The sequence below is a fragment of the Schistocerca serialis genome, chromosome 3 (assembly GCF_023864345.2).
Source record: "Schistocerca serialis cubense isolate TAMUIC-IGC-003099 chromosome 3, iqSchSeri2.2, whole genome shotgun sequence".
Taxonomy (NCBI): domain Eukaryota; kingdom Metazoa; phylum Arthropoda; class Insecta; order Orthoptera; family Acrididae; genus Schistocerca; species Schistocerca serialis.
The window spans coordinates 800,853,282-800,870,321 of NC_064640.1; the positions used below are offsets into that span (position 1 = coordinate 800,853,282).

Sequence of the window (17,040 nt, forward strand, 5' to 3'; positions counted from 1 at the left end):
CGAGTGTTCATCGGGGACAATGGTATCGTCCCGAGTGCTCCAGAGTGCTGCGATAGGACCACTCTTATTCACTATACACATAAATGATCCGGCATTTAGGGTGAGCAGCATGCTGCGGCTGTTTGCTGATAACGCTTTAGCACACGGTATAGCGTTGTCATTGAATGATTAGTGGGGTACAGGATGACTTGGACAGAATCTGTATTTGGTATGAGGAATGGCAGCTTGCACAAATGTAGAAAAATGCAATTTAATACAGATGAGTAGGAAAATCAGTCTTGTAATTTTCGAACATATTACTCGTGTTAGTATTATCCTGCTTGACATAGTCATGCGTATTAAATACACAGGAATAAAGTTAGTAAAAGATATGAAATGGCACGACTACGGAAGAACGGTAGTAGGGAAGGCGAATCGTCGACTTCGTTTTACTGGGAGAATTTTTAGGGAATTGTAGCTCATCTATATAGGAGACCACGTACAGAACACTAGTGTGACTCTTTCTTGAGTACTGTTCAAATTTTTGGGATCGCCACCACGTATTATTAAAGGAAAACAACAAAGTAATTTAGACGCTTACTGCTAGATTTGTTATCGGTAGGTTCGAGCAACTGTTAATATTCGAAATAAAAGTACTAACGAAAATTTTTGCACCTGTATACGACGAAAATAATATGGAATGGAGAAAAGAAGAAATGAAGAATTAAGAGGGCTGTACAAACACAGTAACATCGTCGAAGTGCTCAAGAGGAGAAGGTTGAATTGGGCAGGCCATATATCAAGAATGCAGAGAATAGACTACATAGAATGGCATTCAGCAGAACAATAGATGGGACGAGAGGAAGAGGGAGACCCAGAATCAGATAGCGGGATAACATTCGGGAGTACACAGCTAGGATGAACAGCAACAGCAACTGGACAAACAGTGCATTGGACAGGCAGAAGTGGAAGAGGCTCATAGAGCAGGCGTATGGTCGATAAGGCCCTTGCCACATGTAAAATAAAAAAAGTAAAGGTTCGAGCAACACGCGAGTGTTACGAAGGTTCTTCCCGATATAAAATTTCTGTTCCTGAAGGGAAAACGACATCGTTTTCACGACACAAAGTACAAAAATTTAGAGAATGTGAATTTTAAACTTACTGCAGAACGACTCTACTGCCGCCAACGTACTTTTCGCGTAAGGACCGGAAACACAAGAGAAATCAGGGCTTGTACTGACGCGTATAGACAATCTTCTTTCCTCGTCCCAATTGAGAGGAAATGATTAGTAGTGCTGAAAAGTACCTTCTGCCATGCACCATGCAGTGGCTTTCCGAGTATGTAGGTAGATGCAGAAATCCCAGTCCGGGTACCCCCATTTTGGTTTCGTTTGGTTTCCGAAAACCGTTTAAAGCAAAAGCTGGGGTAGTTTTTTCGAAAAGCAAAAGCCTCATGTTCTTCTATAACCATGTCCGCTCCTAACTTGTACTCCGTCTATAGGTGTCTCTATTGACAGGGCGTTAAACCCTTACACCCCTTCCTTCATTGTAAAATACCTTAGTCTGTTTCCTCGGCACAGGCCCGTCTCTTGTGAGAGACTCTACGAGTAACCAAGTTCCCCCTTAATATTTGCATTACATATGCCTGCGACTGATTTCTGTCGTTCGCACAATCTCATAGATGGCCCCACTTGGAGAGACCAGTCTATTAATCTGTACCATACGCATTTATGTTCATCGGGCGTGATCTACTTGACCGAGCACGGTTGCGTTTCGATCGCACAGTGGATTCGCATTCGGGACAATGGTGGTTTATATTCTCGTTCAAGCATCGAGATGTTGGCTTCCGTGGCTTCTCTAAGTCGTTAAGGCAATTGTCGGTATGGTTCCGTTGGAAAGGACGTGTGGGCTGTTCTTTTCCCGTTATTATTCAAAACGAACTTCTGCTCTGTTTCTAATAAACTCGTCGTCGACAGGACGTTAAAATCTATTCTTCCTTCTTCCTTTTTCTGATACAATAGTAAGACATTCGAATCATATTCAAGAGAGCGTGGTTCAGATCACGGTTGACCACCATTTGTGTTTCCAACGGTCCTCGCGAATGATTTCCGGCGAATGCCTGGATGATTCCTTCAAAAAGATAATGCTTCTTAACTTGTATCATTCTCATCGTACAGCGATTATGTTTTTTGTGTAATGATGCGTGCAACCGACATCAATACAACATCAATCTCTAACATTTCTCCTCATTCTCTTCTTCCTTCTTATTCTTATTGTACCATTTATCCTAGGTTTTATAATGTCTCATTAAAGTTGTGCTATAGAGAAATACTTTCGTCTGTGACACCAAATTCACATTTTCCATATCTTAGCCACACTTTCCGTGACCCATGCTCTGCTGTTTGTGGCGTGTGACCGTAACTGGCAATGATCCTTTATGGAGCAATTGAAATCGATGTGTTACGTACGAAAAGTTTTCTGCCATATATCTATAACGAGTACGGTCATCATTTGTAAATGCCGGTCGCGCTAACAAATTATGAATATTCATTTGGGCAGCTTAAGTTGCACCAATTGTCTTAAGAAAAGACGAAGTTCTTGTAGAACACCAAATGAATGCGCCCTACGAAGGCTTCGTGCTATACTCCTCTTTCATAGCTGTTTAATTCAGGACTGTTTTTCAACTTTATGATGCATCTGATCAAATACACACACATCACACATCACACTCACCACCAACAAATTTCTTTTTTTCCTTCCTTCGTTTTCACATTCATTCACAATAAAGTAAACATGCTATTATACTTCAAATATGCTCACTGCGTATTTACTAACAGTGCAGTTATGTGTCTGACACTAAATAAAATAAAGTCAGGTTAACACAATGGCTAGCAATGGCTAGCAGAGACAGAAAATAACGTATCATATTTTAAAAAACCGCGTCTTTTCTTTATTTGACACTGGTGACAGGTACATTACCACCACCAGCAACATTAAGCGAAAGACTCATCTCCGAGGTAAACGAGTTGAGTCTCAGAAACCGTACCAAATCAGTAGCTTTCCGTAGTTAGGCAACCGATGTAACCGATGTGGCCGGCCTCTGCATCTAACACGGCAGTCTGCGTGTTTTGGATTATTAGCTACACGCAGAGCTGATCATTTTCAACTCTTACGTTTCACTCAATAGCCGAAAATTGCAGAGACCATTTGCAAGCGAGTTCAAACTGCTACTTCCATTTGAGGTTACAGGCCATGATTCACCACCCATTCCGAACCTAATATTTGACTTTTAACTGAAATGTTGGAGAGTGGTAAGATAATTGCAGTTGTCTTTTTGAATCTCTTTCTAGTAGTTAATTGGTCAAGAGGAAGAGTTTAGTTTTTGTTTTGCAGATTTTTAACTGAGAATTAAATGTTGTCGTTGGTAACTGAACCGAATGGAATAGGATAATTAATCCTACTTTCCATTTTTATGATGTCATAGTTTTTGTTTATGTTGATGATCTTTCTGTTATCAATGATTTTTCACTGGAAAACTGATTTCGAAAAACGTCATAGATGGGATATTGTGTATTCATTGAATTGTCATTGCTCGTGTCCTTCTCTCTCACTTGATTTGTCTTCAACATAGATTTATGTTTATCAGGAAAGAAGCTAAATATTCCAACAGATCAACATTCTGAACAAATGGTTGCTCTTAAGAGGATACCTGCGTTTCTAATGTCGGCGACATTCTTGTTAAGGTATCGGAAAACACTTTACAGTTTTGAACAGCCGCAGGGAGCGTTTCCTTACTCGTCCGCTGTGACTAGTATTTACGAGAGCAGCGCACTGATTTCCATTTCTGGCACAACAGGAAAATTTCACCTTGACGAACCCTTTTCCCGTGATTTCACTCCAGTACAAACAACTGCGCATCGTTATTGACTGGCGGTGCGAGGTTACTCTCAATGTCTCTTCCTCCGACATTTCGGAAGACAGTGAATAAGACGACGGTACTGCATAACCGCGTGTGATGATGGACGTCATTCACAATCATTTCACACGAGTCTAGCACATGGCATTAGTATACCGCTTGCATTTTGAGTTCGTGGGCAGTTTATGAAACTGAAGATTTGTATGTTTTATAATTTATTTCAATAAACGAGCAAGTATTTATTATGAGTTTGGTTGCTCTTTCGTAGAGCAGTATTAAGATCATTTTCCTTCATGTGGATCTGTTATTTTTAAATTGTTTTTAATTTTATTTATATATTTATTTTTTCCGGAGAGGATTGGTATCGAAGCTGTCTATGTTAACTGAGAGTGTACATTTACTCATGTAACTCGGGCAGTTTTGTAGCCTTTGGGTCATCATTTAAATCGGAAAGTATATCTCACTTTTTCAAGACAGGCATATACACGTGCACTGCAGCTACACATAGAAATAAATGCAGACTGTACTAAAAAAAAAAAAATGTCGGTTAAAGGGAAGAAAATGAAATGCTATTAACCATTGGAATCATGTTAAACATGACAGTGCATGCCGATACTAATCGAGGTTATTATGTAAAATATTTCAGTTGCTTCTTTTCACTTACTAAAAACAAGCGCACACACCATTTCTAATCAGGGATTGTCAGTTTTCGAAATAAAACACTACGTGATAACGAAAAACAGCTCTTGGAAAAAAGTTTAAAGTTCAATGTTGTCTCACAAATAAGTGAACGACAAACATTAAGCATTCTGTAATAGTTGAAAAGACGAAAGTGAAGTAACTTGCATAATTATACAGCAACTACCGACTGAATGGCCAAACAAGTGAAGAAATTAAGTGAACATCATTATTTACATATACCTTGATAATAATGCATTTCCAACTGACGTTTGATGAAAATTATCATCCTCGAGTTATGGAGTTCATTGAATGAACGAAGGCTTAGTACCAAGGAAAAGCAAGAAACCTATTTAGCAGAGTAGTTATGTATTGGGCGTTCACTGATTTTTAAAGCAATTTAATAGCAGAAGGAACAGAAGGTATTCATCTTAAATGGGTTCGTTGACTTGTATTTGAAGATCTCAAGCAGTACCACATCGCAGAGAATGTCAGAAATCATATTAACAAATTTTACGAGGAAATTTATTTCTTGAAATGCCTGAAATGCATTATCAGCCTTCAATACATAGCTAAATGACACATAAAACAATTGTCCCTTTAGGACAGAGGACAATACAGATGGACCAGTGGCTCCCTTGGTCACAGTTTTGTCGAAGATACCTTCATTGCATTCGCCTAAGCGAATTCAAGGAAAACGACGGAAAATTTTGTTCGTGATATCTGTATGTGGAACTGACTGCACTCCACCTGACAGAGCAATGAGTCACATTTCTCCGTTGTCTCGAGCATGTATTTTTCCTCACGGACTGATATTTCCATCACAATGCTGTCTACTGGTTAAACAGAGAAAATCAACTCTCCGACAATATTTATTACTGAAATGACCTAGTCTCATGTTAGAATGAATTCGGGCTTTAAGTGAAATATTTTAGTTTTAAACTTAGTTTTTCGTTTCAAAAGAGGAAGCTCTTACTCTCCGAAAACAGGAAGACTACTGCATACAGTATATGTGATGCATAGTTCCCTGTGTTTAAAGCAGGAATTAATTATAATATGCTGGTAGAAGATTTCACTAATGTGGAAATGTATATTGGTTTTTATTTACATACGATATCACCAGTCACCACTTCTTTTCATAAACATCTTTTCCCGATCCGAGATTTCTGTCAAGTATAGGACAGAATAAACCTTGAGATGTCTTACAAGGCCAAACAGACAATTATCCTGTTGCTCTGGTACGATTTCTCTGTTCACTGTACTCTCTGAAGCGTTGCATGACTTGTTTTGTCGGGAAGAAGAAGGTTACTCCTGTTGCGTCTCAAAGGCCTTCAGAGTCCAGCAGGGACTCCACGTAGGTCTTAGCAATGCCTTTGTGACTTCGGATAAATTATGTTATGCAGCTTGATTTCACTGCATGTCTTTTTCTACATTTTTGTTACAATTTTTATAAGCAGTTTGTTTCAGAAAAAAATATGACGGAAACTTATAATACATTCCTACTTGGAGAACAGAACCAAATGCGAAGTAGGAAGATTAGGATTCAACATCCCATCGGAGATGAAAAGTTATTTGAAACAGAACACAAGCTCGAGTTGGACAAAGGTACAATAAGATATCGGCTGTTACACCGTGAAGAGATTTTTTGAGTCCGTATAAAAGGGGTAGTTGGACGAGAATTCGAATGCAGATCCTCCCCAAAGCGAATACATTGCCTTAATCACTGCGCACCTTCACTTGATGTAGCCTACTAGGTTTTTATTAGACGAATGAAACAGACTCGTGGACACTAGACGAATAGAGAATCAATTTAACACAGCATAAATCTAAATCTTCACACCAAAGAGCAGTAAAGCCTTCCGCATATTATCGAGCTTTCACTGTATGTTTCATCAGAGGCTTCTGCCACGGAGAGTCTTCTAGATATTCCGAACGGGCTATGAGATTCTCTGTAAAAGTATATAACCGGATATAAGAGGTCCCTCTTTCCCAAATATGTTGTTCTTTCGTATACAAAGTTCCACATGTTATCTGTCGACAGCAGTTACCATCAAATCTAACTTTGAAGAAGGAAACTATTTCTCAATGGATGGACAGAAGAAGTATGTTCATGTCGGTGACTTAACGAAAGAAGATTGTTACGAAATATTTCTTAGTCTTCAACTGTAGTGTTGGCAGAAGAGCCAACACTGTGTTTCTAGAGGAGGCCGAAATGCACACGTTTAATTACACGCTGACTGGCGTGAGGTCTGGAACAGGACAATGTCTTGAGAATTGCAAATAAAGTACGTAGATGATGTAATACTTAACTTTAATCCACAATTGTAGAACATCTCTCTTGATGATACATGCTTCACATAATAAATATCAATTGAATACGGCGCCTTGCTAGGTCGTAGCAAATGTAGCTGAAGGCTATGCTAACTATCGTCTCGGCAAATGAGAGCGTATCGGTCAGTGTAGCTTCGCTAGCAAAGTCGGCTGTACAACTGGGGCGAGTGCCAGTACGTCTCTCTAGACCTGCCGTGTGGTGGCGCTCGGTCTGTTATCACTGACAGTGGTGACACGTGGGTCCGACGTATACTAATGGACCGCGGCCGATTTAAAGGCTACCACCTAGCAACTGTGGTGTCTGGCGGTGACACCACATCAACTATTTAAGGAAAGACAAACAAGATGAGTAACAAGCAGCAAATACTGTCGAAAATTTCAAGCTAATATGCCAGTGCCCAAGCATTCACGAAAAAACAGGAGGCGAAAGCTACCCCTTGAAAACCTAGTGACTCCTGAAAATGTTTGCAGTATGCTAAAGCATTCTGAACCTGAAATGGATAAACATTTGGTAGACAAACTTATTCACCAAGTTGAACTCCAGTTATTCTTCTCCACCCAAAAGAAAATCTCTGAGTTTGTAGGAAAACATATCCCAGAAACAAATGTAGCCGAAATATTTTCAAAACGATTAAGCTGAAGTTGTCAGCTAGGTTAAACTTTCCTCATCAGTTAGTTCTTTCCATTAATAGCTGCTAACGTATTTTCAGAATTATACATATTGAAACTTGGCCGACAGAGTCTCTATCAGAGTGCAGACTTTCCCTGTCCGGAGTCCATTTCTGTAAGATGTCACTGGGTGTGTGACCGTGTCATGATGTGATAAAAACACCGACATTTTTGCTACCATTGCAGACAGCCTGTTGAACGTTGATTCCCGACGAGGCCTTATGAAGGCACCTGCAACATACCCGAAACTTCGGTAGTTTTCATACAGACGCGGGCAAGTGGTCAGAAGAAACCTATAGTAAAGAGCCTTTGTAGTCTTACATTAACCAAACCACCTCTCTGAGAGAGTGAATTTTCTTCACGTTCGCCCTGAAAAATAAGCGAGTTATGTGACGTCTACTGTTACTGTTTAGAATGCACGCGCCAAATGCCGACTTAACAACGAATATTGTGGAAGAATTATGCACTGTACTGTTACTAGAAAATGCAGTCATAGTTTCAAAAAACAGACAGAAAATAATGTAATAGTGGAAAACAGGACGTCTCCCAGGAGTAAAAGGGAAGTTGGAAGTCAATGACATCGCCGACACGAAAGGTGAAGCACGCCGTTGCAGCATCTAAACTGAGTGCCACCTACCTCCGTGAGTTTCTCCTTCTGCAGCAAAAGGTCAGATGCAGTGATGCGCCTTTCTCACACTAACTGCGGATAGAAGCTGCCTTATTCGTGCCACGCACATTTTCTCCGCGGCTGCCCTCACGCGCTGTTGTGTAATAACCCCAGCATCTAACGATCTTCACTAGCTATGTTTACCATCTCCTGCTGCTGTTGTGTAACCAACACAAAGAGAGAAAATCAGTTTATTACCTCGGTTGATGAACAGAAATTTTAAATTCGATAATCATACGTGGTGGCTCATAATACATTGCTGAAGTGTATTGAAAGTATTACTCTATTTTTACAATTATTTATTTGTTCAATGTGCTTGGATACTTTGTCGGGTGTCTTTTCTGTGTGACATTAGCATCGGTGTAACGTTAGCTGTTCAATGCTCGTCAAAAGTATATCGTTTCGTTAAGCGTAGTGAAAAAGTCTTACCGCGTTTCATTTTTCTTCTTTATCTTCAGCCATTTTCTGTCCTGGCAGAGTTCGTTAACGATCAGAATCCAGCAAAACATGATTTGACCATTGTTTTATTTTTACCCCGCTGCCTGTTGGTTTTAGTGTCCCACAATTAGTAGTTACCTTAAAGAACAAAAGCTGTGCTTTTTGTGAGTCGTGTAGTCTTTGTTGTGCGTTGTAGTTATGAACCAGAAACGTGAAACTGGAGAGACATTTACCCAGGTGAATGGAAAAAAAGGGACTGAAAACTACTCTTACCCTATCTACGTGGAAGTGATATTGGTTGGGTATACCTCCACATCACACAACCCGTCGAAATCTATGCAGGTCTCTTCCCCAAAAAGAAGTAAGAAATGCACCTACTCTTCGATTGTCGGTTACTTCTCACTAGTTGTCGAAAACCCAGTCAGTTAAGCTACGAAAGGGCTGATAGATTCAGCGAAGTGATCTTTGGCTCAAATACATGATGTAATTAAGAATAGTTATGTTCCTACATTATTTAAGAAACTACCGTGAAATTTTTGCGAACTATTTCGGAAATATGCACATAAAAAGTAGTAGTATAAATAGTTTCGCACTGGACACAAGAAAGTAGTCATGGATTGGCTGTTCCACCTTGAAGGACATTTTCAAACCATACCTCTCACTGGTCCGTACATTGTACAGATAATGCATGAATACGTGCGCGCTCGTGCGTATGAGTGTGCATGCGTACGTTCTTGTGAGAGCGTTCATGCGTGTATGTATGTGTGTATAAGTGAGAGAGAGAGAGAGAGAGAGAGAAAGGGACATTTATATTCGGTTACATGTGCACAATCATAATATGTGAAGATGTTATCAATTCACCATCCAATACTTTCCCCTCAGAATGTAGTTAGCAGAAGCTATACGCCTCTCCATAAAGATTTTTACCAGGTTTGTTGTGTATTGCTATATGATCTTCCATGATTTTCCGCAACCCGTTCCTTCACCTGCAGTGTCCGCCTGCTTAGCTGCGTGGTAACGTCCTGGCCTCCCATTTAAGCGGGCTCGGCTTCGATTTCTGGCCGGGTTGGAGATTTTCTCCGCTCGGGGCCTGGGTATTGTGTTGTCCTCATTATCATTTCATCCTCATCATCGCCCAATGTGGCGTCGACTGAAATAAGACTTGCACTTGGTGGCCGAACTCTCCCGGATGAGGCCTCCCACCCAACGATGCCATACGCTCATTTCATTTCATGTGCAGTGGCAATAACAGTTCCTCTCCACTTCCATCCCTCAGGAAGCAATGGATTATTTCATTTACTCTTGCCCCTAATGAATCTGCTTTCTGTTTCTCATACGAAGCCTAAAATCTTCCTTTTGTTCCTGGGTTTTCCTGTATCCCAGGCTATAAACACTGATATTGGATTGATACTTTCAGCGTTATTGGCGGACATATACTGATGAGTCAAAGTATTAAGACCTCCTGCTTAATAGCTTCGGTGTCCGTCTTTGGAACGAAATACATCACTGATTCTGCGTATCAGGGATCCAACAGTTTGTTGGTAGGTTTGTGGAGATATGTGACATTGGATGTCTACGCACACGTTATGCAATTCTTGTAAATAAGGGGGTGCTGATTTGCGTACGTGATGATGGCGTCCGATAGCGACCCAGATGGGTTCCACAGGATATACATCAGGCGAATTTGGTCGCCGTGATATCAGCGCGAGTTCACTGTAACGCCCCTCAAATCAATGTAGCACATTTCTGGCTCCGGGACACGGATAATTATGTTGCTGAAAGATGACATCGCCGTTGGGGAAAACATCAAGCATGAAGGGACGCAGGTGGTTCGCAGCTGTCAGCGTGTCTCAGATTACTACTACAGGTCCCATGCAAGCGCAGGGGAATGTCTCCCGTAGCATAATACTGGTCCCACCAGCCTGCGTCAGTGGCGCGTTGCAGGTTTCAAGCCGCCGTTCACCTCGATGATGGAGTTTGTAGAGACGACCAGCGATCTAGTGTAGCAAAGATGTGGTTCACCCGAAGAGCCGACACGATTCCATTAAGTGACGATCGAATTCCGATGTTCCCGTGCCCACTGCAATCGTAACTGACGATGTCGTTAGGTCGACAAGTGAACACGTAGGGGTGATGGGCTGCGTAGCTCTATGTTCAACAATGTACGATGAACGGTGTGCCCCGGAACTCTTGTGCGTTGAGCGTGCACCAGCACTGTGATTTTTTGGAAAAATTGCTGCAGATTACAATCTATCCTATTTTACACTGCAGACAAGCCACCGAACCCCATGTTCAGTGAAGAGTCGTGGACGTCCAACTATTTAGCGCCTAGAGGTAGTTTCACTGTCCTTCTACCTCTTCCCGTAGATGCTCACGACATTAAGACATGAACCTTCGGCCGCTTTGCGTAATAGTAATCCACTCTTTGTCAAAGTGGCTTATCTCAATGGATTTCCCCACCTGCAGCCCATATCTTCGCTAGGAAGATTCCCCGTCCGTGTCTGCTCGGCTGACATACTTTCGTCAGCTCGTCACGTGCCCAAAACGCCACCAGGCGGCATACAACGTCACGGTAGGCAGTGGTCATGACGTTTTGGCTGATCAGTGTAATGAAGATATTGGCAGGGCTATCCAGATCATCGCATGCAACGAGGAAATGAATCTGACCGGCAGGGTGAGTACGTGTGTTGTGTTGACAGGTTCGGCAGCAGCGCAGTTCAAGTGCCCCGAGCCGTCCGGCTACTTCCCGGACCCTGTGCAGTGCGACCTGTACTACAAGTGCGTCAGCAACAGACCCGAGGAGCTGCTCTGCCCAGACGGACTGGTCTTCGACGACAGCAACCCGAACCAGGCGCGCTGCGACAACCCCAACAACGTCGACTGCGGCGACCGGACTGAGCTGCGTAAGAGATCTCGCCTTCTGTGTCCGTCTCTCTACGTGTCACCAGTGTTGAATGAGTCAGTCAGTCAGTTCCTACCCTGCATGCCTTTCATTAGGTTTTTGTATGTCTACATTCACTACTAACACTATCGAGTGTGTGAAGGAACGTAATCGACAGAGGTGACCTCCACGTTTTCGAGTCCGTAGAAACAAAGCAGTAGACGAATTATTGTTAACAACAGCATGAAGTGTAGGCGGTGATGAAGTCGTTATAAGCAGCATGGGAAATTGCTTAAATGAAAATTCTGCAGGACGGAGGGAAATGTGATCAGAGTGCTGGGGGGAGGGACAAGAGTGTGAACTGACTCATACTAGCAGGACAGTAATTACGTTAAGGGGCATCGAAATCGCGACAGTTACTTCTGTCTCGCATTGTTAACATTTACGTTCATTGCTGGAAGGTCCTAGCTTATTTTAAACGACTGATGGTGTTCAGATTGTGGGAGCTTGTACAGATGACTCATTCAATTCAACATTAATGTAGAGAAGATAACTTGAGCTTTAATAAGTGTGAAGTTGTTGACTTACAGTTCTTAACTTACGTTCAAAGCGCAGTGTTTATGAAAAGGTTTTCTATTGTGAAAATTGCTGTGCTACGGTAATTATTTTTGCTTTCCTTTGTTCCTTTGTGCAAGAAAAGGTAGCCAGCCGTTGTAAAAGTACTCTTCTCTGCCTTCAGGATTATTTCTGAACAGTTACTAAAATATTTCGTCCTTGAATGTAGTGGATTACCTAAATGAATTGTGTGGTAGACCAGGATCTTCTTGAGGAAAGTAAATGAGAGAATGTAAAATTTGCTGCCGTGAACTGACTCGATGAATTACATGTAACTGGCTAAATACGATGTACAGTGGTCTGGATGACTTCTCCTGTCAGTTATATGATTTTCTGATTCTAAAATATTTATTGTAACTGTCTCAGTTGCAAATTGCCACAAATCATTGAGACTACTACAATAAACATTTTAATGTTTTAAAAATAGACAGTTCTGGCATCTGTCTTGACACTATTTCATCTCATGTAAATAAAAGGTGGAGGGGGGAGAAAGGAAAGGAAGGGAAGGGAAGGGATGGAGCTAATGATGTCAGCTGCATTGGGACTTAATGTGGAATCACTGGAGACGAGTGAAAATGTGTGTCATATCAGGGCTCGAACCCGGGATCTCCTGCTTACTAGGCAGTTGCGTTAATAACTGCGCCATCTTTTTTTCCTCCACCCGGACACAGCGTTTATCACAACTCCGCAGATAATCTCGGCACGCTCCCCAGCCGACTGAAACTCTCACCCAGCGCCACCTACCCACAGTCCCCATCTATGTCCTCCATGCGCGCTAATTTTATATTCCAGCTGGAGGTTGAAAGTAAATGTGTATCTGCACTGAGGTTTGTGGATTCATTGCCCATCGAGGTGACTCAGATATAAGAATGCATGGTGTCTATTCTTTCGGCTATTTCATGAATGCACTTTTACGTTTGAGTCCAGCGGGAATCTAGAATTAGCGAGCATGGAGGATATGGATGGGGACTGTCGATAGGTGGGATTGTGAGTCGAGACCTGCCCGAACGAATGGACACCACGCATTCATATAATATTTCGTCTGTCGCCAGTATTTCGTCTATCATCAATGTTATGATTGTCACGGTGGGATTTTATGTGTGTGCGTGGCACAAGAGCGCAGCGCTGTGGTGTGGGGCGATTTTATTCTATTTTACTTTTTTTGGGAGTGACTGGGGGGGGGGGGGGAGGGACAGAAGGTGATGTTTGTGTACGTAGGGAAAATGAATAGTAGAACACTAGGAACTATCTTTACAGAGCCTATTTTCCTTTTTCCTCTTCTACGAAGAAGTACACGTGACTAACACCAAAGACAGTCTAGGCTTATGTCCTCGTGTATTTTAAAAATCAATCTTATTTTTCTATAACATGCTTCACTTGGTTGTACTATAAGTCTAACTTCTGGAAGAGTAGAAACAGTTAATGAAGGGTACGAGAAACATGGAGAAGAAAACAGAAATGAAAGTAGCTGTGTAGTGGAGTAATATGTAAAGAGGTTGTAACAGAGGTGTTGGTCCTTGTGCAGAGGAGCCGAAGCCGTCAGAGGGCTGCCCGCGCGCCAACGGCTACTTCCGTCACCCCGACGCGCAGGTGTGCGACAAGTTCGTCAACTGCGTCGACGGGACGGCCAACGAGCTGCCGTGCCCGCCTGGACTCATCTACGACGACAGCCGCAGCACTTGCGCCTGGCCCGCCGAGAGCCAAAGACACGATTGCACCAACAGCAAGAAGGGTATGCTCGCGCATTCCTATTCTCACCGAAATTCCTGTTTTTATAGGTTTGGGACCCTGTTTACCTCACAGGGTACTTTCTAAGAGTACAAGCCTATACTTTACTACACCCGTATAAGTGTGTGGCCTCAGATCCATAAGGATGAGATTCTTACTCTCTAGTTTATTTTGAATTAACATGGATCAGTTCTGGCACCGCTGACGAGTGTAAGTAATATCCAACTCTTTTGCTCAGCCAGAAGTAGGTGACAGTATTGGCCGCAAAGACAAATAGCGGTATTTTGTCAGTATTAAACCCCTAGATTTATATTTTATGTGTCAGTTCTTGGTGAAGAGAGTCGGTATTAAAATAGGTACTTCATTGATTTTCTATGCACTGACGTGATCCAATAAAAGTTCCAGACATCCTGCGGCCGATACAGCGTTTCACATATCTCTAATTCCAGAATGAAATCATTTCTTCCGGATGTACTGGTCTTGCAACTTCCGTAGGAGAACTTTTGTGAAGTTTGGAAGGTAGGAGACGAGAACTGTCGGAAGTAAAGCTGCCAAGACGGCTCATGAGTCGTGCTTGGGTATCCCAGTGGTAGAGCACTTTCCCGCGAAAGGCAAAGGTCCCGAGTGCGAGCCTCGGTCCGGCACACCGCCTTAATTTGCCAGAAAGTTTCAGATCTTGAATTTTTTGTGACTTAGAGAAGATTGAAGCAATTCAAATCTTGATCTGAGTATAGTAGAAAGTAAGATTAGTGTTTAAATTCTAGTCGACATCGAAGTCATTTGAGGTGAAGGGCTAACTTAAATGTAGGAATCTGGGAAAAGAATATGGTGGTGGACTTAACAGTTTTGAGGATCCTTTGGAAAGGATGTCTGGAAGGTTATTTGTACTGTGATTCTACATAAAATGTATCCATTGTCTGAACAACTGCACCACTTCATATCGATCTGATGATAGAAATTTGTGTTTCCCATGTGTCTTTGTGAACGTTTACGGCCGGATACCAGGAAGGCGAATAACAGTCTTTCTCTAACAAATCTTTCATTGATAAACCAAAGTAGGTTTCCCTTTGAAAAATAATCAAGGCCTTCCATTAGTTACATAGACAAAAGTGCTGTATTTTCAGGCCCTCTTGAGGTACGTTCATCTCTGTTTTTGTTTCTTACTTTTTTGTGTACTAATGTCTCGACATTTTTGTTGTTGCTATACACAGCCCGGAAGATCCTTCAATGGAAACTACCGAGGAACTAGTATTTACATTGCATGTGGTCTCCAAATTTGTTTGTGGTGTTTGTTAGACTGGTTTCCTGCTCTGTTTTATCCCCATATTTTACTATCATTTCAGCGAAGTTACAATGTTCGTTATATATACGACAGTTCTCTCTTTAGTTACTGTATTCAGGATATAGATTGTATCTATAAGCGTAAATTTCGTCACATCGAGTCGGCAGTGAAGGATATAGCATCACTCACGGATGCAATCTTCAATCTCGCTAGTTCCTTATTGTATAATTCGTTGAAGCCAGTCGTAAGCCGCACTGTTTAGGTTTCAGTTTACAACTAACAAATACCAGAAACCAAAATTGTGGATTTACGATATCTCCTTTGGTTCATAAACTATCAGATATATGTTAACATCCGCGCCAGTTCCTTATTGTATAATTCGATGAAGCCAGTCGTAAGCCGCACGGCTTAGGTTTCAGTTTAAAACTAACAATTACCAGAAAACCAAAATTGTGGATTTACGATAGCTCCTTTGGTTAATTAACTATCAGATATTTGTTTACATCCGTTTTTCTTGGTTTTGCTTCCTCTTAACCATATCTATGTCAGAGAAGATTAAATGGTATAAGTCACAAGCCGGAGCAGTGCTGCTCAGTATTGGAAGAACTGTTCAGTAGGGGACTGGCTGCCCCTCACTCCTGGGAGTTGGGCCTCAAGACGTACGATTTCATATTTGTGCACGTCTGTGGGTTCAGTACAAGAGCACGCCAGTCCCACAAGATGCCTTAGAGTATACATAAGACTGTTGCAAATTTTACATAATAAATGAGCGTGGTGTATTCCTTTTGTGCTTTACATTCATACGAATGTCAATTACGACTTTATGCCGGAAATTCACTCGAAATGCCACGAACCAAGCGTTTCTCGATGATGAATCAAAATCTGTGTTTTGGCCTAAAACTATTCACCTAATTAACATGAAAGAGTATTTAAGCTTATTACTTTAAATATTTTCGAGGTCTATAAAAATTCAAGTCAAGAAAACTCTTTCCATCATTAATTTAGCATTTTATTGTTAACGGTAGCCCCAGCGGCTAGAAATAACTGGATCACTGGTTTCATTAGCTAATGTGACAGATTAAAACTAAATAGAGGCTCTTGTAGATTGATTGTAGGTAAATTCAAATAAAAGTGCCGTGGCTATAAGTGCATTCGTCTGTCTGAGTTATCCACCTTTTATCACCGTTCTCCATAAAGTTTAGTTATTTATTTTACTGTTACAGATGCGTTGTGTAAGACGTTCGCCTAAGTTGCCAAACATAAGAACTTTTTTATGTTAGCTTCAAGTGAAATATCCCGTGCAGAAATGGGACATTCGACGGCTTGGTCTTTGGAAGAAATCTCCGACGTCGTTACGGACCGCCACCGATAATCGGCAAAACTAAATATCCTGCTCTGCACTTCACCGCAATTATAATTTCAGCGATCTGAGTATCAGAACCTGTGGCAATCACGTCTGACTTATGAACTTCAGAGCTTACAGCGATGGGCTACTGCAGATTAGCATAGACGTCGCTTACAACCAAGCGTCCATTACCTAAATTATGTATTCACCGACATGCCTTTCCCATCAGGTAACACAGACTATGCGGCTACACGAATAGATGGTGTATAATAAAAAGGTATGACTAAACTTTTACAAAACATTCTTCACTCGTAGGGGAAGAAAATATGTTATATGGACATTGGTTTGAAAACGCTTTATTTCCGTTTTACAGCTCAGTTTCTACATCTCTTCTTCACACATCTACTTTGAAACGAAGCCTCATCCGGCAAGAGCACATCTGCACGAAAGTAACGGTTGACACTTTGGTGAATCAACCAGTAGCAGAAGCGTATCCGTGTCGAAAGATCAG

The 17,040-nt window shown here is 41.7% G+C and overlaps 1 protein-coding gene across 1 annotated transcript in view; it reads left to right on the top strand.

Moving 5' to 3' along the window:
- The window catches only part of LOC126470645 (protein obstructor-E-like), a 47,825-nt gene that overhangs the window by 13,323 nt on the left and 17,462 nt on the right, over positions 1 to 17,040 (top strand). The window contains exons 2-3 of the mRNA XM_050098627.1: positions 11,378 to 11,581; positions 13,700 to 13,906. Coding sequence (XP_049954584.1) covers positions 11,378 to 11,581; positions 13,700 to 13,906 — 411 coding nt within the window. The remainder of the gene's footprint in view (positions 1 to 11,377; positions 11,582 to 13,699; positions 13,907 to 17,040) is intronic.